The 26,854-nt window shown below is 45.8% G+C and overlaps 1 protein-coding gene across 1 annotated transcript in view; it reads right to left on the bottom strand.

Moving 5' to 3' along the window:
• Window positions 1-540: 540 nt before the first annotated feature.
• dchs2 (dachsous cadherin-related 2) overlaps window positions 541-26,854 on the bottom strand; it is a 52,385-nt gene continuing 26,071 nt past the window's right edge. Inside the window, exons 6-20 of the mRNA XM_046326457.1 lie at window positions 26,588-26,778; window positions 26,069-26,168; window positions 24,047-24,204; window positions 22,864-23,740; window positions 21,870-22,109; window positions 16,314-16,448; window positions 13,211-13,420; window positions 12,249-13,109; window positions 11,790-11,903; window positions 9,749-9,963; window positions 9,201-9,352; window positions 7,779-7,909; window positions 6,801-7,087; window positions 6,161-6,302; window positions 541-4,082 (exon numbers count right to left, since the gene is read on the bottom strand). Coding sequence (XP_046182413.1) covers window positions 1,489-4,082; window positions 6,161-6,302; window positions 6,801-7,087; window positions 7,779-7,909; window positions 9,201-9,352; window positions 9,749-9,963; window positions 11,790-11,903; window positions 12,249-13,109; window positions 13,211-13,420; window positions 16,314-16,448; window positions 21,870-22,109; window positions 22,864-23,740; window positions 24,047-24,204; window positions 26,069-26,168; window positions 26,588-26,778 — 6,407 coding nt within the window. The 3' untranslated portion in view covers window positions 541-1,488. The remainder of the gene's footprint in view (window positions 4,083-6,160; window positions 6,303-6,800; window positions 7,088-7,778; window positions 7,910-9,200; window positions 9,353-9,748; window positions 9,964-11,789; window positions 11,904-12,248; window positions 13,110-13,210; window positions 13,421-16,313; window positions 16,449-21,869; window positions 22,110-22,863; window positions 23,741-24,046; window positions 24,205-26,068; window positions 26,169-26,587; window positions 26,779-26,854) is intronic.

Below are 26,854 nucleotides of genomic sequence, written 5' to 3'. Positions count from 1 at the left end.
CTCTGAAGTTTGGGATTCTCACGTTGGACCTTTTCAGAGAGCCACAAGCAAACCTTGTTTTTATTCCACCCTTTAAAAATGCAACTATTCTATTAGCCAGTGAATGGCTAATAGAATAGTACCACTGGTGCAAAGTACCAGTGAATGGTACTTTGCACTTTTCATTCTTAAAAAAAAAAATTGGGGGGGGGGGGTCTGGATTCCATTTGAAACTGATTAAAACAATTGTTTTGCATCAGACCTTCTCCAACACTGGGTTAAAGGAAACATTCAGGGTGGCCATGTGGAAAATGGGTTTGTGGAAGAATGTTGGATGGAACCAAAATGCTATTCGATCGTGATTCCAAGACATTTCTAAAGAGTGGGACTTCCAGTTTCTTAACAAGCATGATCCACCATGTGAAGAACAACAATAAAGGCTTATGGGGGTTTTGTTCTCCATGTGGTATCAATAGGTTTCTGAAATGTGATAGTTCAGTCTTATTTAGAATGTCCTAATTGCAGAGGGAGTCTGGAAAAATGATTGCTCCGTAAGAAAAACACATTTTCCATTGGAATTGTTTAATTTATGAACCACATTAACAAATCAGTTCAACGATGAAAATGAATGAAGAGAAAGTCACAAACCATTGTGGAATTGAATCGTACACTAATTGTTGTTCAAGTTAGTTAGAACTGCCCCATAGAGCTAAAAGATAGCAGGGCATTGTTTTACCTACTTAAAATGACCTTTGCTTATATACATTTTACAATTGAGATAGAACACTTTTCATTTTGAAATGTTACACACACAAAACTGCCGTTAGTATCTATAGTGCACAATCAGCGCACACATCAATATCAAAAGACTGGACAGCTGTTAATGACATTTCAAATACTGTAGGTATTTGAAATGTAGTAGTTCACAGAATATGGGCTCATGGTACTCTGACGTAATTCAATTACAGAACAAGCATACTTGCCAAGTCAAAAAGCTATAGCCAACTGAAATAAAAATGCATTTCATTGTCTCTAGCATGCAAACATTTTTATGACCATACATTTGTTCATTAATTGTGGATTCAAAAATCCACTCGTGTACAGAGTGCTGCGTTGTGCTATTGCAATGCAAACCAGAGTTCAGGCTTTTGCATACATAACTTTATTACAAAAGCAAGTTATGAAAATATTAAATGCACCACAATGCAAATCATTCATTGTACAAAGACATTTAATAAATGTCTGATTTCACCCATGCATCTGCATTGTTTAATGTCCTTACTAATAGATGTGCCAGATGAACAGATCAACAGAATATTGTCCAAATGTTCAACATGAGCCAATATTGATTTGTAGATCCTTTATGTTGAGAAACTAACTGAAGAAACTAATTGAATAGTGATGTTAAAATCAGATTTAAAATAAGCTTGAGAACCAAATTATTTAATGCTAGTATTTGGCATCTATCATACAATATTTTTCAAAGTCAATATCAAAAGGTCCGCAAGTCTACACCTGTATTTCTCCCTCCAGGAGGCTGCCAGCATCTAGCCTGAAGAGCCCCAGCCCAGTCTCTGAGACCACCGGGGAGGCGTTGGGGGTCCGCAGCGTGAGCACAGACAGCGAGGGAGAGAAACTGGGCGTCATGGCAGACGGGGTGAGCCCTGTGTTCCTGGCCAGGGGCGCGTAGGCGTACTTGGGGTAGGAGGGCCTCCGGGTCAGGGTGTGCATGCTGCTCAGGGGCATCCGGGGGGGCACGGCTCTGATGCCTGGCTGCGCCACGCCCGTGATGAGGGGTGGTGGATGCATGAGACAGCAGGCTTCGGACGCCAGGCCCTCGTGGCCCCCCTGGAGGTCCTCGTCGGGCAGCAGGCTGATGTCGGTGAAGACTGAGGCCAGCGTGTGGTAGCGCGGCTCCCAGTCCAGCAGGTAGTCCCAGCCATAGCTGCCCCGGAGCTGCTCCTCCGGACACAACAGCGAGCTGAAGGAGCCATCCACCGAGGCCTGACTATCCGAGAGAGGGACGTAGCCCCTCATGCTCTCCTCCATGTCTCTCACCCTGACCCGCGGCAGCATCCCCTCCCCCCCTCCCTCCTCTTTGAAGGTGTGGAGGCTCTCGGAGCTCTGCATCCCTGTGGCCAGACATGTGCTGGAGACCGTGGTTATGACCGTTCCTGGGTTTCCATCCTCTGAATGGCAGGAAAGCTGGTCCGAGTCCTTGGGCAAGCCAGAGTCAGGGACCCTTCTGCTCTTAGCCGAGTTGGCCCTCTTGCGGCACGGGTACTCATTGATCATCTTGATCTCATGGTCCTCAGCCGTCTCACCTTCTGCAGAGCCGCGGCCGCTTGAGTCAGAGTTCCGGATAGGGAGGGGTATCTCCCTCTTCACTCGGATGGTGATGGGCGCCCTCAGCTCCCGCAAGCCGATACCGTTGTGCTGTTGGGCACCGCCGTTCCTGCCGAAAGTGCCGGTGTTTAGGTTGGCTGCGAGGGCAGCGGCCTTCTTGATGGCGGCCTCTTTGGTCTTGTACCTCAGAACAAGGGCCACGAAACTGACGAGTAGGAGAAGGAAGATGGCCAGCGACACGCCCAGAGTGACTGTCTGGACACCGAGGGCCACCCCGACCAGAGCTTCAGCCGAATTGGAGATATTGACTGTTACCAGGCTGGTGGTGGACCTGGAGTGCATTCTGGGACTACCGGCTGTCACCAAGAGCTCCACCACATCTTCGTTGGAAAAACTTCCTCTCTTGCGGTACACTGGGCCCGAGACGAACACTGCGCCTGTTGTTTTGTTGATGGAGAACAACTGTGAGGGGTTGACAAGGGAGTACTCCACCATGCCATCCAGGCCTCCGTCATGGTCCATGGCCATAACATGACCAACCGTCTGCCCCGCCTTGGCGTTCTCTGGGAGAATGAAACGGTACTGCCTCTGGGTGAAGACAGGACTGAATTCGTCTGCCCCTTCGATGGCCACCTGGACCCGCACGGTGGCCGCCTGTTCGCCTTTGTCCCTGGCCTCCACTATGAAGCAGTAGTCACTCTGCCGCTCGAAGTCAAAGGTTTGCCGGGTGTGGATGTCCCCAGTGAGGCTGTCAATGGCAAAGGCCTCCTTCCTGTCAGGGCTGCCACTGCCGTAGTCCATGAAGCAGGAGGACATGATTGAGTAGGTGAGCTGGCCATAGGGCCCAGCGTCTTGGTCGATGGCATGGACTGAACAGGTGGGGGTGAAGGCAGGAAGGTTCTCCGGCACCGAGCAGTTGACTACGGGGAAGATAAAGTAGGGTGAGTTGTCATTCTCGTCCAACACCATAACAAAGACCACGGTGAAAGCTACTTTACGGTTTCCGGGTTCGCCCCCGTCGGAAGCCTGGACAGTCAGTGCGTACTTGGAGTCTTCCTCGTAGTCGAGACTGTGGTTGACCTCCAGGGCGCCGGTGTGGGGGTCTAACCTGAGGTGACCCTTGCTGTTGCCTGAGATGATGTCGTACCGGACTTGACCGTTGGTTCCGCGGTCAGGGTCCTGGGCGGTCACCTGAACCAACCTGGTCCCTGCTGGGCTGCTCTCACTGGCCTGAGCATGGTACTCTGCGCTGACAAAAGCTGGCACGTTGTCGTTGACATCCGCTACGGTCACCACCACGACCGCCGAGCTGTTGAGCGGAGGCGAGCCACGGTCAGAAACTATCACTGTCAAGATGTAGCCCTCAGTGGTTTCGCGGTCCAGGAGTTGGCACAGAACCAGACTCCCAGCAGTACTCTGCTGGCTCTCTGTTTCAACCGCACCTACCTCTATACAGAACCTCCTGTCCTCGTTGCCACTGGCAATGACAAAGTCCAGGTGGGTGTTTTCGTACTCCCAGTCCAGGTCCTCTGCCCAGAGGGTCAGCAAGGTGGTGCCGACGGGGGTATCCTCAAGCGGGCTGACCGTGTAAGCGTCATGCTGGAAGAGCGGGGTGTGGTCATTGGCATCCAGGACCACAATGTCCACGGAGGTGACTGTAGAGCGGACTGGGTCGCCCCAGTCTCTGGCCTCCACCAGGAGCTGAATCACGTTACCGTTGGTGACATACTTCAAGGGCTTGTTGGTGAACACCGACCCTACAAGACAAATGGGTTTGGAGTTAGCCATCGTCTCAGATTTAAAAACAGTGAAAAACATCTTTGTGTTTTTAATCAACTGAAAGTGCTGCAGGTCCTTTAGATATCACTTTATTCCTATGCAGAATTTAAAAGAGCATTCAAAATAAAAATGTTATAATTAGACAAACACTCAAACTGATCTATTTTAACATTGTCTAATGTAGGGTTTCAGCTGTCCACTCAGTCTACAGCTACCATGAGGGAGGCTTTACCATGCTGCCTGTCGATAACGCACAGCTCTCTAGCTGTTATTATGGTAAAGAACACCCTATCAAATAGAGCAAAGTTGGTGGTTTGCCCCTTTAACCAGGAAAGTCCCTGGTGATTTAAACTTTTTTCTTTTTTCTATACAAGGGAGACCTGGCAACCTGTACAGTAGAATAATATCACTCTACCTCATGAGTTGCAGCCATTGCTTAGTCTAGGAATCTGAGCGTAATTACATTTCTCCAGCCCCATTCCTCAGCTTTATAGCAAACAGAGTGGCGGGGCCACCTTTTGACTGAAATCCAAATTCAGGATTGTGTCTTTAATGCTCTCTATAAAAGTGCATTCTGTAGGCTTTTTGCTGAAGTTTCTTTTGAGAATCTTTAACTATCTAATGAGTTTACTGATGTGAGCACAGTAAATTGAGACTGAAAACGAGCAAGATTGGTATTTTTCATGACATAGAATCGAGCACTACCTTATAGTCAATCAGTTTGGGATATCACCCGGCCTCCTGTAATATTGAAACTTATCTTGAAACACATAATTAACATGAGTGCTGGAAACACGAGGAAACACAAAAGAACGAGCCAGTATCTAGTTTCTGGTTCGAGTTAGGATGAAGACACAATTCTGAGAGGCTCAATTCTAATATTGACACCAATCAAAATTTCACTTCCCATTAGTTACTTGCACCACAAAATACAGAGAACACATTTCTCAGATGTTACTTTCGAGGGCCAGTGACATTGATAAGGTGGCCTCAAAAAAATATGTTTCAAGAAAAAAAAAGAGTTTGAGAATGTAGTATTCTCTTTTAGCCTCGTCGGGTTCAATTAGTCTTCTTCACTTGTCGGGTTGGGGAGGGCGAAGACTTTGTTTCCCGAGACTGGATATTACAGGACAGACCCGGCTCTGAAGCAGACTTCTATATTAGGGACCTCTCATCAGCAATCTCTCCCACTCACCCCTTCTTTTTTCTCTCTCCCCCTCCACACATCCAAGCCCGTAAAAAGAGAAAGGATGGATGGAGAAACTGATGCTACTGACAGTGTGAATACTCTGAATAACCCTTGATGTGTAGAACCATGCAGAACTGGGCATATACTTACTGTTGGCGCAAACCCCCATTTCTTGGCCAACATGTGTAAAATAAGCGAGTCGCGCCAGAAAAATGTGATTTTAAACAAGGGAATATAAAAGATTAATATGAAAACTGGGCTACCAGACAGTCTTAAGACGTGAACCTTGGAAAGCATGTGGCGGTAACTTTTCTTCTCCTACTACATTTTGACAGTCAATCGTAGGAATTAAGAGAAGCACATTTTGTAGCATCGCGGGAGGATTAGGCCTATTTCTTCAAGACCTAGCAGCAGCTATATAGATTCAGCCTTGGAATTTCTGACTGACTCGTCCTTGGACTCTGGGTATGATTGGGATAATGGTCCTGGGTCCATTAAAAACATTTTCACGAGGCCTCTGCCAAGAGTTTGCACTTTAGAGACTTTGTGCCTAAATAAGTTCTTCCATTGTTACCTTTCAATTTGATTCAAATTGTTTTAGAATGGACTGGATGGTACAGCGGTTAGGGCCATAGTCTCTGGTACGCATACTGTATGTACACGTCGGCATTGGATGATATCCGGCCTACACATTCTTCACAAATGACACATTCTCCCTCCAATCTCGGTCATAATTTCTCTCTTCAATAAAAACACTAAAGTAAATATATTTTGTAATTAGAACAGGCAAATTGACTATATCTGGCTAATTCTGATGAAAGCTATTAATTTAATTTGAATCTAATTGGTTAATCTAATAGTGCTTACCGTTGTCTGGGTGTATGTAGAAGCCGTGTAGAGGTGACGAGAGGAGTCTGTAGCCGAGTTTGCCGTTAAGCCCAGAGTCTCGGTCCATGGCCGCCACAGTCAGGATCAACATGTTGGCAGGAGACAGTTCTGGCAACTTCACCTGATGGTGCAAACAAACAAACAAACAAACAAACATCTCATGTCAATTGCCAGGAAGAATTACATGCATTTATAAACATCTCATTAAGGACTCAAGGAGAACTTGGAGTCACAAGACATCACTGAGGGAGTACAATGGTGTCAAATGGATAGATCAGACATTGTCCAACTTGACATTCACAAATCACCTCATCCTCTCAGTGAGTCAGTCATGTTAACATGTTAAACGACTTCATTTCTGCCTCCTAAATAATCATGTTTTACTAATGTGGAAAGGCTCACCACTAAGTAGATGTGTGTGTGTGTGTGTGTGTGTGTGTGTGTGTGTGTGTGTGTGTGTGTGTGTGTGTGTGTGTGTGTGTGTGTGTGTGTGTGTGTGTGTGTGTGTGTGTGTGTGTGTGTGTGTGTGTGTGTGTTGAGGGATTTGTGTTCCATAACTATAACTGTGTCTTGTAATGCATCATTAGTGAAATACAAAATCGATTGCAGTTCTAGCTACCTGGTAGGAGTCCTGTGAGAAGACTGGCACGTTGTCGTTTACATCCAGCACTTGAACCAGGACCTCTGCCGTGGTCTGGTGGAGGGAGTCCGAGGCCCACACCACCAGCCTGTGCGTCGTCTCTTCCTCATGGTCAAGCATCTGTGTCAAGGTCACCACGCCCGTGTAGCGGTCAATGGCAAAGCTCCCGGCAGTGCTGGCATTGTCCAAAAAACTGAAGGTCACGGTGGAGCTGAGGTCCACATCGTTGGCGCTTACCTGGGTCACCATGTAGCCCGCTGGGAGGTCTGGTGACCAACAAGATAACAGTGTAAGAAGTATTTAGTACCAAATAGTCTATATAGTCAAACGCACACAACTTGTTAGGGGGTACTGACCTGGCCTGAGCCGAAGAGCAATTGTGTGTACAGGTCCTACTTCATCTCTACAGGTATTTAGTATTACACATTAAACCGAAACATGATCTTAAGTTAACAATACTCTTGGAAATCTCTGTCAATCAATAAAATCTTCTGCTATAACACCTGATTCAACTAATCATAAAAACTTTGGTTAGCCGAATCAGTGTGTCAGTGAGGGGCTGGGGACTGCCCTATGAGCAAAATACATTGGAAAGACATTGAAAATACAGATTTTGTTTGGATGTACCGATTTCAACTAATTTTGCTCATTGGGTGGGCTTGTCTCCCAAGCAATTTGTTTCAGGAAGTGATCTTCACTCCTTCAGGACAGTGGCATAAGGATAGAGCTTTGCCTCAGGCACAACAGCCTGTGGAACTGTTACAACGAGGGACTTCATCCTTTCAGCGCCAGCTACCAAATCTGGGCCTACTGTGAAGATGCTTTAAATAAATAAACACTTTAAAAAAGAAATCTGATTAGAAAATGTAGACCGAAAATGGTTACCCCATTAGCCCTGGTCAAAAGTAGTGTACTGTAAAAGGAAAAGGGTGCCATTTGAGAGGGTTGGTGTCTTACTCTCTGCCATGACCACAGGCTCCATGGGGGGAATAGCGGGACTGTTGTCGTTGATGTCCACCACCTGGACCCGGACGGTGGTGATGCTGCTAAGGGGAGGGCTACCTCTGTCTGACGCCTGCAGTACCAACCTGGGAAAACAACACCACAAGGAAATGCACACCATTACATTACTAGGACTCCAACTAGCCAGTGTAGGTAGAAGACATAGAGATCCATAGACATGTACTGTATATACTGAAAAATATATATAAAACGCAACATGCAAAGTGTTCGTCCCATGTTTCAAGAGCTGAAATAAAAGACCACAGAAATGTTCCATTTGCACAAAAAGCTTATTTCTCTCCAATTTTGGGCACAAATGTGTTTACTTCTCTGCTAATGAGCATTTCTCCTTTGCCAAGATAATCCATCCACCTGACAGGTGTGGCATATCAAGAAGCTGATTAAACAGCACGATCATTACACATGTGCACATTGTGCTGGGAACAAAAGGCCACTAAAACATGCAGTTTGGTCACACAACACAATGCCACAGATGTCTAATGTTTTGAGGGAGCGTGCAATTGGCATGGTGACTGCAGGAATATCCACCAGAGCTGTTGCCAGAGAATTTAATGCTAATTTCTCTACCATTTGCCGCCTCCAACGTTGTTTTAGAGACTATGGCAGTACATCCAACCGGCCTCACAACCGCAGACCATGTGTAACCAAGCCAGCCCAGGACCTACACATTTAGCTTCTTTAACCACGGGATCGTCTAAGACCAGCCACCCGGACAGCTGATGAAACTGAGGAGTATTTCTGTCTGTAATAAAGAAAGCCCTTTTGTGGTGAAAAACTAATTATTATTGACTGGGCCTGGCTCCCAAGTGGCTGGGCCTATGGCCCCCCAGTCCCACAAATGGCTGTGCCCCTGCCCAGGCATGTGGAACCCATAGATTAGGGCCTAATGAATTTATTTAAATTGACTGATTTCCTTATGAACTGTAACTCAGTAAAATTGTTGAAATTGTTGCATTTAGATTTTTGTTCAGTATAGAAAAACACTGAACCCCCTTTTGACCTCAGAACAACCTCAATTCGTCAGGCCATGGACTCTACAAGGTGTTGAAAGCAATCCACAGGGAGGCTGGCCCATGTTGACGCCAATGCTTCCCACAGTTATGTCAAGTTGGCTGGATGTCCTTTGGGTGGTGGAACATTCTTGATACACACAGGAAACTGTTGAGCATGAAAAACCAGCACCATTGCAGTTCTTGACACAGACCGGTGTGCCTGAAACCTACTACCATACCCCGTTCAAGGGGCACTGCAATCTTTTGTCTAGCATGTAGGATTAGATACACACAACTCACAATACATTACCATAGCAAGTGACAACTCTAATAGTAGTGTAAAGTGTCATGTAAGCTAGTGTACTTGTAAGAGGAAGTGATTTCCCGGTCTAGAACAGTGTTGGTGGCAAGGATCCCGCGCACAGAGTCGATGATGAACGCCTCGTTTTGGTTACCAGACAAGATGGAGTAATCAATCTGACCATTCACACCGCTGTCCGCATCAGAGGCAAACACCTACAACAGGAAGAAAGGCATTATAGAGTTAGGAAGCCTATTTCTTCATAGCCAATACCCAGCGTAAGCATGGCACATTTGCAAATATAAAAATAACATTTGCAAGAGTCAGTTCAGACTGTTACAGGCCACACAGCACTTTAAAAAAAATACACAATAATGTTATGCATTTGCTATTTGAAATGGATTGTAATGCTTTTTTTTTTTTACAGCCATGTTTCAATCAATCAATTAAAGCAAAAGCAAGAGCCCAGTGCCCAGGAAAAACACCCGAGATGGAAGAAACCTAGAGAGGAACATAGCTCAAAAGAAACTGATTGGTAACGACAAATTATGTTTCTACCTTAGCTCAAAATGACACAGTAACAACTCGATTGGCTGGCCTCCAATCCATACCTGCATGACGTAGGTGTTGTGTACCTGGCCTTCCCACACGGCCGTGCGGTAGTGGCCTTGCTCAAAGGCCGGCGCATTGTCGTTGACGTCCTGCAGCATGACGGTGACCCGGCAGTGGGCTGTGCGCATGGGGCCGCCGTCAGCCAGCACCACCAGGTGGACCCTCCGGTTGGCCTCGTAGTCTAGACTGGCCTGGTCCCACACTGTGATGTCACCTGGGAGAGGGGTGGAAAGACAAAGAAAGCGAGAAATAGAGGGATTTAGCGAGCGAACGAACAGAAAGAGAGACAGGAAAGTGGGAGAAGAGATGGAGAGCGTGAGCGCAAATGAGAAAGATTGTATGATGGATGTACGATAAAAAGTTCATAGAATTCACAGGGAGTTACGTTGCGCATGAGCCTATTCTAGCACCATGTTGCATCCATGTTTTGCAGTTGTGCATTCAAAACATATGTACACATTCCATTAACAACTGGATTCCTCTGAGTATCCAAACAAGAATGTAATCTGGACTTTGATGTTCCCCCCCACCCGTTCCACTTCAGCCACGCTGCGTATATAGGGGCTCAGGGAGAGTTTGGGCCATAATGAATCCATGCTGGCTAAGGCAAGCAGTCCATAATCCACAGCAAAGCCTGTGTATGCGTCCCGCAAGACGCACTATTCCCTATATAGTGTACTGTGTTTGAACAGAGCCCTATGGGCCCTAGTCAAAAGTAGTGCACTACATAGGGAATAGGGTTCCATTTGGGATACAAGTCCAGTTCTCGGAACAGGGGGGATATGGGAAAACAACCTCTTGACTGCTGTAGTAGACGATGCCTTCAATAATCCTAAAAGGGGATTTCCACACAATAATTTGGATAGCCACTCTAGCGTCGCCCTCATGTGCGTGCTAGTGTAGCACATGGGGATGTGAGACACATACGCCACAGCCTTGAGTGTCCCGCTTGTGTAGCCTCATTAGCTAGCTTTTGAGGTGGCGCGATCGGCTAAGATGCTTGAGGGAGGAGAGTCATGTGTGAGGCAGAGGTCCCAAGTTTGTGCCAGGTATGGTCCAAATCAGGAGGAAGTGGTACACACTAAGCAGCGTGACGTTGTTTACACAAGCAAGCAGGCTAGGCATCTACAGACAATCCAGTAGGGGCTGGAAACTATAGTGCAGGAATCATCAACTAGATTCAGCCGCGGGCCGATTTGTTTCTTGAGCAGATGGTCGGGGGGCCAAAAATATTTGTAGACTGCAAACAGATATGTTTGTCTAAAACTATTATTTCTATTTCAAACCTTGTATACGATCATGTCTCTTTGTGCGTGGGAATAGATTTCTGAAATAAGTCACTTTGAGCTGATTTACTCGTGTTTTTACACACTATTCACGCTCCCTCGTCCAAGCTCGCATTGCCCAACGGTCTCCCCGCCCTCTTCAGTTCCTTCCTTTGTTCATCGCCCCCAATGTGTTACGTGGAAATTAACGATCGTGCGCGAGAGAGCGAGCGATGGTCCAAAGGGATTGAGAGGCTAGTCGCGCTAATTGGAAGAAAAGGGAGTAAAGTCTTGTTTGGGAAAGGGATCTGAGGAGTCTGGAATGCCAGGGTTATTAGCCTGGATGGAGATACAGAAAACTAGACAGATGTATGCAGGGATAGGCGGAGGTTCTGGCTCTGGTGTGTCCCTGGAGTCAAAAAAATTACCTGAAAAACGAACAAGGAAGAAAAGACAAGCATGGTTTTAAGTTCCTGCTGCAGGCAACTAATGGAAGAATCTTAACTGGCTTATGCCAACAAGCACACTGGAGCCTAATCTATGTCTATGATTCCAGCCTCAGAGAAGTGTTCTGGTGAGGAGAACAAGTTATTTCAGGGTTTTAAATGTACTTATTGAAGATTAGGACAGTGAAGAGACAAACAAGGTAGGAGAGATTGTGAATCAAAAAGTTGGATTTAAACACATTCTGACTCTGGTATATGTGTGCCGGGGATGGTGGCACTAACCACTGGACCACATGAGAGATATAGTTTAGTATTGGAAAGGTTCATACCCGTGTGTCGGTTGATGGCGAAGGCGCTGTTCTCGTTGCCGTTGAAAATGCTGTACTCGATTCGCCGTCTGTCGTCGGTCTGGTCGTGAGCCACCACGTTTCCCACCCACACGCCTGAAGGTGAAAGGAGAAGAGATGGAAAAAAGATAACTCTCAATGGCTTTTAGCCCTAACCTGAACTCAAAGGGTTTGATAGATGGTGTGAGGCCAGTAAATAGTTTGGATAAAGTATAGAACATACAGAGCAGACTAAAGTGTTTGATTGAGCCTGACTAGAGAGCCAGACGGGCTGGGATCCAACTTTTAGGACTATTCAATTGGCTCCATTGCAGCAGCCAAGTTCAATCAAACATATATATGATAGAAAACAAATATTAGTTGAAACCAGATCTGGTACATATCAATGCACTTGTCTTGAATAATTGTTCATATACTGATATTAGAGCAGTTCTTCCGTACCAGTTTTACTGTTTTCCACCACAACTGCTTCGTAGAGCGTCTCAGTGAAGTGCAGTGGCTCGTCCTCTCCCTTCACGTGAATAATGACCAGGCAGGTAGAGGTGAGAGCTGGCCTCCCCTGGTCTGCAGCCAACACCTGCAGGTTAGCACCCAAGAAACTCTGACTAATGGAACCATTCAATCGTATGTCTCCCGATTTACCGTTGATGGTGAAAAAAGGGTTGTTTTCCACCAAGCTAAACCACACAGTCCCGTTCTCACCACGGTCACCGTCCACTGCCGTCACCGTGGCGACAATCTTTTTTGGGATCGTCTCCACGGTGACCCAGCCGACAATGGGGTTCTCTGTGCAGACGGGCGCATTGTCGTTGGCGTCCTCCACCTGCACGGTAACCGCGGTGGCGGAGCTCCGTGGACCTCTGGCGCAGCCGTCGGTGGCCACGGCCCTGAAGGTGTACTGAGCATGGCTCTCCCTGTCCAAGGGCCGGGTGGTCCGAATTACCCCCGTGGTGGGCTCTACCGAGAAGGCCCCCAGGGTGTCCTCGGCCAGAGAGAATGTCACCTCGCCGTTGGGACCCTGGTCCGGGTCTCGGGCCTCCAGACGCAGCACTTCGGCCCCTGCGGGGAGCCCCTCAGCCAAGGAAGCGCGATAACTCTTGCGGTGAAACGACGGACTGTTGTCGTTCTGGTCTAGCAGGAGCACCAGGAGCTGGGTGGAGGAGCTGAGGGGGGAGGGTTGGCCGCCGTCGCTGGCCTGGATGCAGAGGGTGTAGCTGGGCCGCTCCTCCCGGTCGAGGGCCCGCATGGTGCTGACGGCGCCCGTGGTGGCGTGGATGGTGAAACGCCCGCCGTAGTCCTCGCCTGGAGGGATAAGTCAATACACTCCGGTTAGATTAAATCTTGTTGAAACCACAAAGTAATTTTCCACTGAAACACTGAGGTGCTCCATTTAGGAATCTCACCCTGTATGGCGTAGGTGATGGTGCCGTTGGCTCCGTGGTCTGGGTCCGAGGCCTGGGATGTGTGGATGACCCCGGGGGGCAGGTTCTCTGGCAGGCTGAGCTGAAAGGAGGCCTGCATGAACTCGGGGACATTGTCGTTGTCGTCCAGCACAGAGCATAGCACCGTGGATGTGCTGGAGAGGGGCTGGACGCCGCTGTCCCGAGCCTGGACTGGTGAGGGGGACGAGGGAGATGATGCAGAGGGACAACAGGGAGAGGAAGGTGAGGGTTTAGGGAGAGGGTGATAGTTTAGGTCCTGTTTGAATAGGGTTGCAAAATTCCTAGATTTTCCAGAAATCCCAGTTGGAAGATTCCCAGAATCATACGGGAACAATGATTTTAAATAGGAATTTCTGAAATACTTTGTTTGAATAATGTTCAAACTTTCTTCATTAAATTTGTGTCATTTTGCATTTTGGAGACTTATCCAGAGTGATATGCAATCAGTGCATTTGACAAAAGTAGGTAAGACGGCCATATATCACGATCACTGCAAGTAAAGCATTGCTCGAGAATAGCCGCGGTTTTATGAATAGATAGTACTAGTGAGAATAGAATAAAAACGCAAGTGTGCCACCCCTCCTTGATGTGATAGCTGAACTAACATCTGGAAAGGTGGGAGCAAGGGATCCACTTTGTGGTTTTCACCACTTCAGTCGAATGCTCTTTTTTCCCCCACAAACATCGGCATGAACAAACAGCGGCTCCTTCACAGATTTTCTTTATTTCATGAGTTCTACGTTTTGTATCCTTCAGATTTAACAGACCAACAACTTAGCAAAATAAACTGTCCTTTGAAAGTCATAACTGAAGACGTACCTCTTTCACAGCTTCTCTCTACATTGTACCAACATGTTCTACTGCCCACCCACCCCTCCTCCCCCCAAAATGCTGATATGAAACAGATTTTTTTTTCAGGGTTTATTTTCCCCCTTGTTTTAATCTGACCGTACCAGTGGAAAATTGGCCCGACGTCTCTTGGTATTTCACAATAATCACCGGGTCGATTCTGGCACGACTTCAAATCACGGCTTTCCTGTGATTATATTTCCTTAGATTTTAATTGTTCAAACTCCCTCCAGACTGTACAAATATCGTCATGTGCACATCTGAAAGCAGTTTATCACAAAATATTATTGCATATTTTGGATGTAATTGTATTCTTTTAAAGAGGGGGAGGCTGGGGGAGCACACGAAAAATACCCTAGTCCAAGGCATGAAACAGTCCGTGGAACATGAGTCTAGCAACAAAGCTGAGAGTCTTAAATAGCACCCTATTCCCTATAAGCAGTGCACCATGTAGGGAATCAGGTACCATTTTGGACGTACCCTTGTAACGTCTAGCCTCAAGATAAATCAAATCTGGTGAATAATGTTGCTTTCAAAAAGTGGGTAGACCGAGTTATTTATGACTCTGGCTGTGAACCATACAACAACAAAAAAGAGATTGAAAGAGGGCGAGAGAGCAGAGGCGAGAGTGAGCAAATCGCGAGAGAGGGACAGCTCAAGAGAGCGAGGAAGGAGTGAGCAGGAGAAAGAGAGAATGGGAGAAAGAGAAAGCAATAAAGAGGGGGAGAGAGAAGGAGCAAGAGGGGGGGGGATTCTAGATATTTTATTAAGCCCTATGGTGGAAACAGATGTGACAAGCTGAGAGGTGCCCTAAATGAGAGAGGACTGCCGTATGGGATAACTGTCTCCACGTATCGCATGGTGGGGCTTTTAAATATTAGTGAGTTGGATGCAAAGGATTCACTTCAGGCACCAGACAAGGGCCAAAAATCCTCGTCATTTGCATGAAGAGACAGAGATAATCGGGGACGTACAGTACCAGTCAAAAGTTTGAACACCTACTCAATCAAGTGTTTATTATTTTTACTATGTTCTACATTATAGAATAATAGTGCAGACATCAAAGCAATGAAATAACACATATGGAATCATGTAGTAAACCAATTTATTTTTAACGAATCAAAATGCATGCCAAGAGTACAAAGCTGTCATCAAGACAAAGGGTGGTAACTTTGAAGAATATTATATATTTTGATTTGTTTGACACTTTTTTGGTTATTACATGATTCCACATGTGTTATTTCATATAGTTTTGATGTCTTCACTATTATTCTACAATGTAGAAAAGAGTAAAACATAAAGAAAAAACCCTGGAATGAGTAGGTGTTCAAACTTTATACAGCCTCATTACTGTGATTTTATTTTGGCTCTTTAATTACATTGACTCTGCACCAGCTCCCCCTGTATAGAGCCTCATTACTGTGATTTTATTTTGGCTCTTTAATTACATTGACTCTGCACCAGCTCCCCCTGTATAGAGCCTCATTACTGTGATTTTATTTTGGCTCTTTAATTACATTGACTCTGCACCAGCTCCCCCTGTATAGAGCCTCATTACTGTGATTTTATTTTGGCTCTTTAATTATTTGTTATTTTACTTCAGTTTATTTTAGTAAATACTATAAGAGACATATTTTCCTTAAACTGCATTGTAAGTGTGCATTTGACTGTAAGGTCTACACCTGTTGTATTCAGCACATATGACAAATACAATTTGATTTGAAAATGGTGCTACAATTCCACTCTAGCTGATATTCCCCCCCGCCACCCCAACTCTGGACATCGCTGAACTGCAATCCACCCTTATTACAGTCTTCAGGTGGAACTTTCTCACTGCAGAGAAACAATTAGTTAAATATCGACCAACTAAATTGAGTGTGACTAATTATTTGTTACTGATATACGTGCGAGTGCGTGTAATTGAGATGAGCATTGATTGACTTACAAAATGCACTATGACTGTTAGAACCACAGAAATACTGTAACTTTCATGGTAATTCAACAGTTGTTGAAAGGTGCAGTGCATCTTCAACTTTTCCAGAGCCTCAATGAACCAACCACAAGCCAGTCCGCGCACACACACAAAAATAATCATTCAAGATTGACTCAATGCTGCCATTTACAAAAAAGTACAGAGGATGTCACTGCTACCTGAAATGAAAGTGACAAACTGCACATTTAACAGTAATGAGTTGCTGTGTGTAATGTGTAGAACCTCTGAGGGTGAAGTGCTGGTGCAGCTCCCTGTCCAGTTGGGAGGTGGTACTCAGCTCTCCAGAATGGGGGTCGATGGAGAAGAAGTCGTAGCCCGGCCCGGCCAACAGGCTGTACCACACCGCAGCATTCTCTTCTGTGGTAGAGAGATGGACAGTGTTGATTACAGGTAGAGTACTGTTCACATCAATATCAGATGCATGGTACAGAAAATAATACAATATTACAAATACTTCCAGTGTTTGCTTGAGCCTGCCTTGAGTGCCAGATAGGCAGGGTTTGGACTTCTGGTTCCATTGTGTCACACAAGCTCAATCAAGCAGAAATGAACTATTTGAAAGAAAACATTATTTGAACTCTGGTCTGGCACACACACGAAAACAGTATGAAGGTTGAGGGCACGTAGCCATGGCACCATCCGTCCAGCTCATGGTTTGAATCAAAGGCATTCAAAACAAGGAACATGTAATAAATAGGACATTGTTCAATAAATGGCAGGTATGCGCATAAAAACCATCCATTTCAATATTAACAAACCTTGCTACGGCTAGTCTAGCGCTCCAGCCTCCAACATTTCCCACCAACATTCACTCATGCTTTCCATCAAAACCAATGAACTACTTTTTTCTTCTGGCAATATGATGGATGATAACCGAGCAAATTCCACTTGGCTCCTTTTTAGACATCTTGGGTTGTGTCCTAAACGGCATCCTATTCCCTTTATAGCACGCTACTTTTGACCAGACCAAAAGTAGTGCACTATATACAAAATAGGTCCAATGAAGTGCACTACGCCATTTGGGACATACTCACACTTGAAGTTTAGGGGCGCATTAATAAACATTCGGCTCTGATGTCGCCATTTAGCATCTCGTTAGGTCAGCCCATGTACGCGTCCCAAATGGCAGGGAATACGGTGCCATGTTTAGGGGCCCGTCTGGAGAGAAAGAGGCGTTTGGGACAAGGGGCCTTATCTGATTCCCAGATTGAAACCAGTGCTAACAGGGGTAAATCACCTCGAGATATGATCTGTCACTTAAATAAAGGAGAAAAAAAAACGAATGAAAATATTTAGCTAACCTTCACATGAGCCCCACCAAGTGCTGTGGCATGATTCAATGCAAGTGGATCACCCATGCACAACAACCTTGAACACGCCCCCCCCCCCCCCCCAATCATCTCACTCGCCTCCCCCCTAAAACAGATAGGTACATGTCCAATAGGAAACACTTGTTTTCCATTGCAAAACGTTTTGCTACGGCGTGCCCTAATGAACACAACCCAGATTGGTGGTTTCGAGGAAGAACAGGGAGAGGTGGCAGTAGGGAAAGTGCTGCTAGTAGAGTACCAAACAGATACAGACTGATGTCCCTGATCTAGTTATAGCCCTCCGCCCTCCCGACAGAGGTCAGGTGGTAGAGCAGCCCCATCAGGCACCAGCCAGAGCAGGTCTTCGCATGTGGTTCACATCACCACACACTTTCACGGGACAAATATAACTCAACCACTAATTGTCAGGGGTGACTGTGGGGTATATTATCTTCCCTGTCTAGTGGCCCCGGTGATTACAGTGGACTGTTTTGTACAGTAATCACACACAAAAGTTCGGGGGCACTTAAATGTCCTTGTTTTTTAAAGAAAATTTAAAAAATTGTCCATTAAAATATCAAATTGATCAGAAATACAGTGTAGACATTGTTAATGTTGTAAATGACTACTGTAGCTGGAAACAGCAGATTATATACCGAATATCTACATAGGCGTACAGAAGCCCATTAACAGCAACCATCACTCCTGTGTTCCAATGTCACTTTGTGTTAGCTCATTCAAATTGATAATTTTAGAAGGCTAATTGATCATTAGAAAACCCTTTTGAAATGCTGTTAGCACAGCTGAAAACTGTTGTCCTGATTAAATTAATAAAACTGGCCTTCTGAAACTCGTCAGTCTATTCTTGTTCTGAGAAATGAAGGCTATTCCATGAGAAATTGCCAAGAAACTGAAGATCTGGTACAATGCTGTGTACTACTTCCTTCACAGAACAGCGCAAACTGTCTCTAACCAGAATAGAAAGAGGAGTGGGAGGCCCCGGTGCACAACTGAGGACAAGTACATTAGAGTGTCTAGTTTGAGAAACAGACTCCTCACAAGTCCTCAACTGGCAGCTTCATTAAAATGTACCCGCAAAACATCAGTCTCAACGTCAACAGTGAAGAGGAGACTGTGAGATTCTGGACTTCTTGGCCGAGTTGCAAAGAAAAAGCCATCTCTCAGACTGGCCAATAAAAATAAATGATTAACATGGGCAAAAGACACTGGACAGAGGAACTCTGCATAGAAGGCCAGCATCCCGGAGTCGCCTCTTCACTGTTGACATTGAGATATATTTAAAAAAATACTTGTGGGAACACATTGAAAAACATCACATATTTCTGCAATACTATAAATTGTACAACAAAGTGAAGAGAAACAAGAAAAACAGTCACGCAAAATGTCAGTAAAAGATTGTAAACTCGGGGAGAAAATAAAGTATTATTTTGTATTTTCCACCAATAAAACTACTACGTTATTACTTTTATTGCCAAAAAATATAAGATGGGCACAGTTGAACTCGGAGGTTTACATACACCTTAGCCAAATACATTTAAACTCAGTTTCACAATTCCATTTACATTTTACTAGGACATTTAATCCTAGTAAAATGTCCGTCTTGGTCAGTTAGGATCACCACTTTATTTTAACAATGTGAAATGTCAAAATAATAGGAGAGAGAATGATTTATTTCAGCCTTTATTTCTTTCATCACATTCCCAGTGGGTCAGAAGCTTACATAAACTCAAGTAGTATTTGGTAGTATTGCCTTTAAATTGTTTAACCTGGGTCAAACATTTCAGGTAGACTTCCACAAGCTCCCCACAATAAGTTGGGGGAATGTTGGCCTGACAGAGCTGGTGTAACTGAGTCAGGTTTGAGTCAGGTTTGTAGGCCTCCTTGCTCGCACACACTTTTTCAGTTCTCTCCAAAAATGTTCTATGGGATTGAGGTCAGGGCTTTGTAATGGCCACTAAAATACCTTAATTTTGTTGGCCTTAAAACATTTTGCCACAACTTTAGAGGTATGCTTGGGGACATTGAACATTTGGAAGACCCATTGTGACCAAGCGTTAACTTCCTGATTAATGTCTGGAGATGTTGCTTCAATATATCCACATAATTTTCCGTCCTCATGATGTGAAGTGCACCAGTCCTTCCTGCAGCAAAGCACCCCCACAACATGATACTTCCACCCCCGTGCTTCACAGTTGGGATGGTGTTCTTCGGCTTGCAATCCTCCCCCTTCTTCCTCCAAATGTAACGATGGTCATTATGGCCAAAAAGTAATATTTTTATTCCATCAGCACAGAGGACATTTCTCCAAAAAGTGCAATCTTTGTCCCCATGTGCAGTTGCAAACCGTAGTCTGGCTTTTACATGGTGGTTTTGGAGCAGTGGCTTCTTCCTTGCTGAGAGTGTCCTTTGAGGTTATGTCGATATAGGACTAGTTTTACTGTGGATATAGATACTTTTGTACCCGTTTCCTCCAGCATCTTCACAAGGTCCTTTTGCTGTTGTTCTGGGATTGATTTTAACTTTTCGCACCAAAGTACGTTCATCTCTAGGAGACAGAACGAGTCTCCTTCCTTAGCGGTATGACGGCTGCCAAAAATAAATAAGTATAAAATACAACTTTCCTCAATTTAATTGTGAGACAGATGGAGAGAGAGCGGCCATTGAGGCACGCCACAGATTCAGGCCACTCCGGAGAGAGGTGATTGGAGGAGACAGATGAACACTCAAGGCCTATTAGCACAGATGGTTGGGATTATGGACTCATCGTCGGTGGGACCTTTCACATCTCCTGGAGGAGCGGGGGCTTTCGGTCTGCTTGCTTTTCTTAGAGACTGTTCTCACCCCAAAGAATGTCTCTTGCACACATACACCCACATGGACACACGCTGAGACACAGACACACACCTCCTTGGTGTTTAAAAAGAGCACACACCCTCCCTTGCTTCACCTTCCTCCTCAACTTTCAATATTTGGGAGAGCAATTAAGAAACGTGATTTGGGGGACGGCGGGCTACTGCAGGGAAAAGTGTTCCAATAAACAAGGGCCAACGTGTGGATGTGCGAACGTGATTAAGTTGGGTCGTGAGTGTAATTCGGTGGGATGTATGCTTGAACTAGCCTGTGCAGAGAGAAAACAGAAGACAAGATGAGGGGAGCGCACTGCGGCTCTCCCTCAATTTCAATCAAACCCAAAGGATGCATCCCAAATAGCACCATGTTCCCTATGTAGTGCACTACTTTTGACCAGGGCCCATAGGGCATTATGTAGAGGACAGAGTGCCATTTGGGAAGCAACCCAAATGGAATGGGACCAACAGAGAAGTAGAAATTCTTGACCTGTCAGGCCTCTAGGGCTCTACTGAAAACTCACAGATTGAGGAGGATTGTCAGTTAATGGTGCCCCTGTCAGTGTGATATACTGGTGATTGACATGAACCATGTATGGACAGGGGGTGAAAGGGAAAATGGGGGGGTTTATGGTAGACTTGTGTGGCTTTTCAGGGAACAAGGTTACCACATAGTTGCACCTACTTGATACTTATTTGAGATAGCTTATGGAAACATTTGAGATTGCTGTGTCTTTTCTGCTGTAGATACAGTATGTCATATCAAAAATAATTTAGGACAGTGAACAGTTTGAGAGAGCAACATAAGAATCAAATTCGAGTATAAAAAAAATTGTCCCAAACCGAAATCCAAACCATAGCCAACTTGGTTATATTATCAAATGCAATTTTATGGTCAGGATTTTGGGTTAGAAAGGATAATCAGCAGTATTTGTTGACCACTAAATCGCAGGATGGATCTGTCTCAGCACAACTCAGCCATTGGTTGTTGGGGATGGGGAGAGGTGGACAGAGCTGATGACAGTGCGGGGTTTGGTGTCCTCCCTCAAGGAGAAGAGTCGCATAAGGTCTCTCAAAGCAGAATTCATATGCCGATGCTGCCACCTAGAGGCTAAACTAACATACTGTAATGTGACCACTGTGTAAAACTAAACTGTGGATGGGTTTGTCTACAATGAGTGATGTGGGCTCTAGGTTATCTAGAGAATTAGGTTGGGGGTTTGATCATGGGTCGATTCATAAAAACTCTAAAAATGGGACCTAATGCCTCAGTTTGGCACGACGCATTAAGGAGATGGATTGGGGGTAAAGGGGGTAGGTAAGGCCTTGTGATCTCCAGGGGGTGTACTTCTACACCAAACTGCCTTATGCTACAGAAACATGAGGCTCCTTCCCTATAGACCATTTTGGCCCTGAAAAAGCTTACTTCTTCCTTTGAGATGATGCGCTAGCTAGTGCAGAACAATATCTCCAATAAATAATTGAAGCACTGCAAATGGAGAGAAAACTGTGCAACTTGTTTTTCTGCTCTGTATTCTCCATCTGAACTGAACAATGAAACACAATTTGAAAAAAATAACAGTATCCAGAGTGCTACGTACTGGAGTCCTTGTCTGTGGCGGACACCGTGACCACGCTCTCCCCAGGCTCTCTGTTCTCGGCAACGCTGGCTGTGTAGACGTCCTGCTGGAACAGAGGAGGCTGGTCGTTCACATCCCCTACCTCCAGCATCAGGGTCTGGATAGAGGAGAGGGAGGGAAGCCCCTGGTCCGAGGCCTGGATGGTCAGGGAGTGGGAGGTCTGGAGCTCGTAGTCCAGAGGGGATGCTAGGTACAGCAGACCTACGGGGGGAGAAGAGGCGAGTTGAGACTGATGTACTGTGGCAGTGTTCCCCTGCCATTGTATTGATAGGACGGGCCACTACCTAGTGCTGCTACCCCTAAAAAGATTCAGTGTGTCTGAAGGGATCAGTTAGAGCAAGGCAAGGCGCAGAATCGAGCCATGATCAAATAATGAGCAGTTGTTTAGGATGCAAAGTGATTCTTAGATCAGGGATTTATTTGACCATTTTTGATGTCAGAGGATCTGGATGTTTGCCTGGCTACCCAGACTCCTTGCTCTATGCAAACACTACGCCCAAGGAAATTGGTTTTATTCTTTGCAATGAGTTTGGATCGGAGTATCGCTTCACCAAATGCAAACACATTCAGCACCATATGATTGGTCCAATCACCAATTCGGTTGGTCAGACCAGAGCCAGACACAGGGGTAAAGCAGTGGTTCAAAAATTCATCATTGGCTTTGATACTCTGATTGGTTGGAGACAATTTAATCTCTGAGGAATTTTTGTACAATGTCCCTTGTCACCACAAACAAATTCATTGATGGCAGTCTCAGACTAAAGTATGTAGAGAACAACAGAGCAGCAGAAGAATTTAGTGTGATTCATTAGACTACCTGGATGCTTTGCTTTGGGGGCCTTTGTGCTTCGCCTGGAAATTAAACTACGGAACGACTGTAGTGAGGTAAATGATTCCTCATACATTTTCCAGAATCATACTTTAGTCATTCATCGAAAATCTACCAAGAGCATACCTGTTTTCTCCTCCAAAATAAAGAGCCCTTCCTTGTTCCCAGAGACAAGACAATAGGTGACCTGGCCGCTTTCACCGACGTCATCATCCACACCCACCACACGATGCACCAGGCTCCCCACCTCTGCATCCTCCATCACGAGGACCGTGTCCTGGGAGACAAACACCGGACGGTTGTCATTCACGTCCAGCAGGAACACCTGAGCGTTCACAGTCGCGAACTTGCGGTCGACCGCCCTTGCTGCCTGGTCAGTGGCGGTGACCATGAACGTGAAGCTCACGGTCCTCTCGCGGTCCAGGGGAGTTGTCGTGGTGAGAGTGCCGGTGAGTGGGTGGATGCGGAAAGGAAATGATGATGTTGTGGAGGACAACGATGACCCTCCTGACCTGCCCAGCTCAGGATCAAAGGCCAATGAGTAACGCAGGCCGCTGTTGACCAGGCTCCCGTCACCATCTTTGGCATTGAAGGCGATCACACGCGTTCCGACTTCTACGTCCTCCAGCAAACCCAACGTGATCACCTCGCAGGGGAACCAGGGCACGTGGTCGTTCACGTCCTCCACCGCTACGCTCACAAATGCAGTTACGTTCGTCCCTGGTCTGGTGGCGTCCTCGCCATGTACAACAAGAAAGTAGCGTGATGTAGACTCATAGTCCAGCGGCTGGTTGAGGTACAGGTCTCCGGACGAGCTGTCCAGGCCGAAGTGAAGGACCCCGTCGCCCTCTGCGATGGAGTAACGCAGCCTGCCATTGGTTATTGGGGATGGGGAGAGGTGGACGGAGCCGATGACAGTGCCGGGTTTGGTGTCCTCCCTCACGGAGAAGTGTCGCACACTTTGGGGGTGGGTGCCGCCGTGTTGTTTCTCTGCAGCTTGAACCTGGAAATGGGTTGAATTCAACTTCAATTCAAACCATTAAATGTCTAATTGCCAATGCAGACTCAAGTAGCGCAAATCATGTTACAAATGCTACTAAATTATAGTAATTACACTAGAATTCCAAACCATCCACAGTAATCATCAGTTGTCTATAACATATTATAAGATAATGCATCTTAATTGCATGATAGCCTGGACAAGTGCAACTGGTAAAGGTAAATTACAAACATAGAGGCATGTCATAGTAGTACTCCGTGAGAACTGGGCCAATATCAATCCCATTATGCAAAAGGAATGTCAGGGCACCTGGAGGTGAATGACGGCTGTCTCCTCTAGGGGGACAGCTCCATTGTCGGTGGCAACCACTGTCAGGGTGTATTGGGACTTGGCGTTCTGGGTGAATAGCTCCGTGCTCCGTATGTCTCCGCTCTGACTGTCTATCTCAAAGTGGCCCCGTTCCTCATCTGAGAAAGAGACCGAAAAAAGAAAGAGGAGAGGAAAAATACACATCATACAGACAGATAAAAATGATGTGGTGCTCACCTTCCTTATTTTGGATTGATGGGTATAGCTGGATCAACACAATGGCCTGGAATGATGGCAACATAACACCAACTTTGAGCTCTAAAAACATTAACCCTAAAGGGCCTGAACTAACCTAAATCTTAACTTTCTGATGAACTGTCCCTTTAAGTCTGGTACGGTATCCGAGTAAGACTAATTAAAATAAACTCGGAACCTGTCTTTCAAAGATAATTCGTAAAAATCCAAATAACTTCACAGATATTCATTGTAAAGGGTTTAAACACTGTTTCCCATGCTTGTTCAATGAAACATAAACAATTAATGAACATGCACCTCTGGAACAGTTGCTAAGACACTAACAGCTTACAGACGGTAGGCAAGTAAGGTCACAGTTATGAAAACTTTGGACACTAAAAAGGCCTTTCTAATGACTCTGAAAAACACCAAAAGAAAGATGTCCAGGGTCCCTGCTAATCTGTGTGAACGTGCATGATGCAAGGAGACATGAGGACTGCAGATGTGGCCAGTGCAATAAATTGCAATGTCCGTACTGTGAGACGCATAAGACAGCACTACAGGGAGACAGGACGGACAGCAGATCATCCTCGCAGTGGCAGACCACATGCAACAACACCTGAACAGGATCGGTACATCTGAACAGGACACCTGCGCGACAGGTACAGGATGGCAACAACTGCCCGAGTTACACCAGGAACGCTGAATCCTTCCATCGGTGCTCAGACTGTCTGCAATAGGCTGAGAGAGGCTGGACTGAGGGCTTGTAGGCCTGTTGTAAGGCAGGTCCTCACCAGACACCACCGGCAACAACGTCGCCTATGGGCACAAACCCACCATCGCTGGACCAGACAGGGCTGGCAAAAAGTGCTCTTCACTGACGAGTCACGGTTTTGTCTCACCAGGGGTGATGGTCGGATTTGTGTTTATCGTCGTAGGATTGAGCATTACAACGAGGCCTGTACTCTGGAGCGGGATCAATTTGGAGGTGGAGGGTCCATCACGGTCTGAGGCAGTGTGTCACAGCATCATCGGACTGAGCTTGTTGTCATTGCAGGCAATCAACGCTGTGCGTTACAGAGAAGACATCCTCCTCCCTCATGTGGTACCCTTCCTGCAGGCTCATCCTGACATTACCCTCCAGCATGACATTGCCACCAGCCATACTGCTCGTTCTGTGCGTGATTTCCTGCAAGACAGGAATGTTAGTGTTCTGCCATGGCCAGCGAAGAGCCCGGATCTCAAATCCATTGAGCACGTCTGGGACCTGTTGTATCAGAGGGTGAGGGCTATGGCCATTCCCCCCAGAAAAATCTGGGAACTTGCAGTTGCCTTGGTGGAAGAGTGGGGTAACATCTCACAGCAAGAACTGGCAAATCTGGTGCAGTCCATGAGGAGGAGATGCACCGCAGTACTTAATGCAGCTGGTGGCCACACCAGATACTGACTGTTACGTTTGATTTTGACCCCCGCTTTGTTCAGGAACACATTATTCCATTTATGTTAGTCACATGTCTGTGGAACTTGTGCAGTTTGTGTCTCAGTTGTTGAATCTTGTTATGATCATACAAATATTTACACGTTAAGTTTCCCGAGCCCGTACGGGAGTTGTAGCGATGAGACAAGATAGTAGCTACTAAACAATTGGATACCACGAATTTGGGGAGAAAAAGGGGTCAAATTCACACACAAAAAAAAGTTTGCTGAAAATAAATGCAGTTGACAGCGAGAGGACGTCTCTGTAAAGTTTCTGGAAAACAATTCTGTGTTAAGATTTGAAAACATTACCTGTGGTGAGAGAGAACCTGACTGTTGCATTTTCTCCTGCATCGAGGTCTTTGGCAAACATGGTGGTCACCAATGAGCCTGTGGGCAGACCTGCCCAAACCTAAATGAACACCAACAAGAGAACGAATGAACAAAACAAGTGTTACTAAAAACATGTACATGCTACTGCATGCATAATTAATAGCATTCATAATAGTGGGTCATTCTAAAATACTATACCGATGGACATGCAGTCAAGTTGAATATTTTGAGTTAATACACGTGACTTCACAGAAACGATATAGTAACTTTTCTTTATCACATTTCAAAATTATAATTTCCGTCAGTTGTTAATTCATTTGCAGTTAACTTGTACAAATGAATAATAATATAATAATCATCATCATAATCATCATCATCATCTGGTTATCACAGTCATTTATAATCTAATAATATTAGTTAGAAAGTATGATTTTAAGTGTTACTTGTTTCAGCTCATGTGACATGCTGCCTGGTGAAAATGTGTGTGTCTCTCTCTACCTGGACGTTGAGCTCCTTGCCGGAGGCGGGCAGGTGGGTGAACTGGGGTGGGTTGTCATTGATGTCGGTGACCAGGATGTGAACGGTGGCAGTGGCATTGAGGCGGGGCTGGCCCTGGTCCGTCACCATCACCTTCAGGGTGTGCCCAGCGTGCTGCTCCCGGTCCAGAGACACCCAGTTGATTATCTCCCCTGGGAGAGCAGGATGGGCAAGAGAGTGAGAAAGCATTAGTGTTAGAAATAATTATTTTGGTGGGTGCTTATATTT

Source organism: Oncorhynchus gorbuscha, linkage group LG24, assembly GCF_021184085.1.
Source record: "Oncorhynchus gorbuscha isolate QuinsamMale2020 ecotype Even-year linkage group LG24, OgorEven_v1.0, whole genome shotgun sequence".
NCBI lineage: Eukaryota > Metazoa > Chordata > Actinopteri > Salmoniformes > Salmonidae > Oncorhynchus > Oncorhynchus gorbuscha.
The sequence above is the reverse complement of the archived record's forward strand: the minus strand, read 5'-3'. Positions and strand labels throughout refer to the sequence as shown.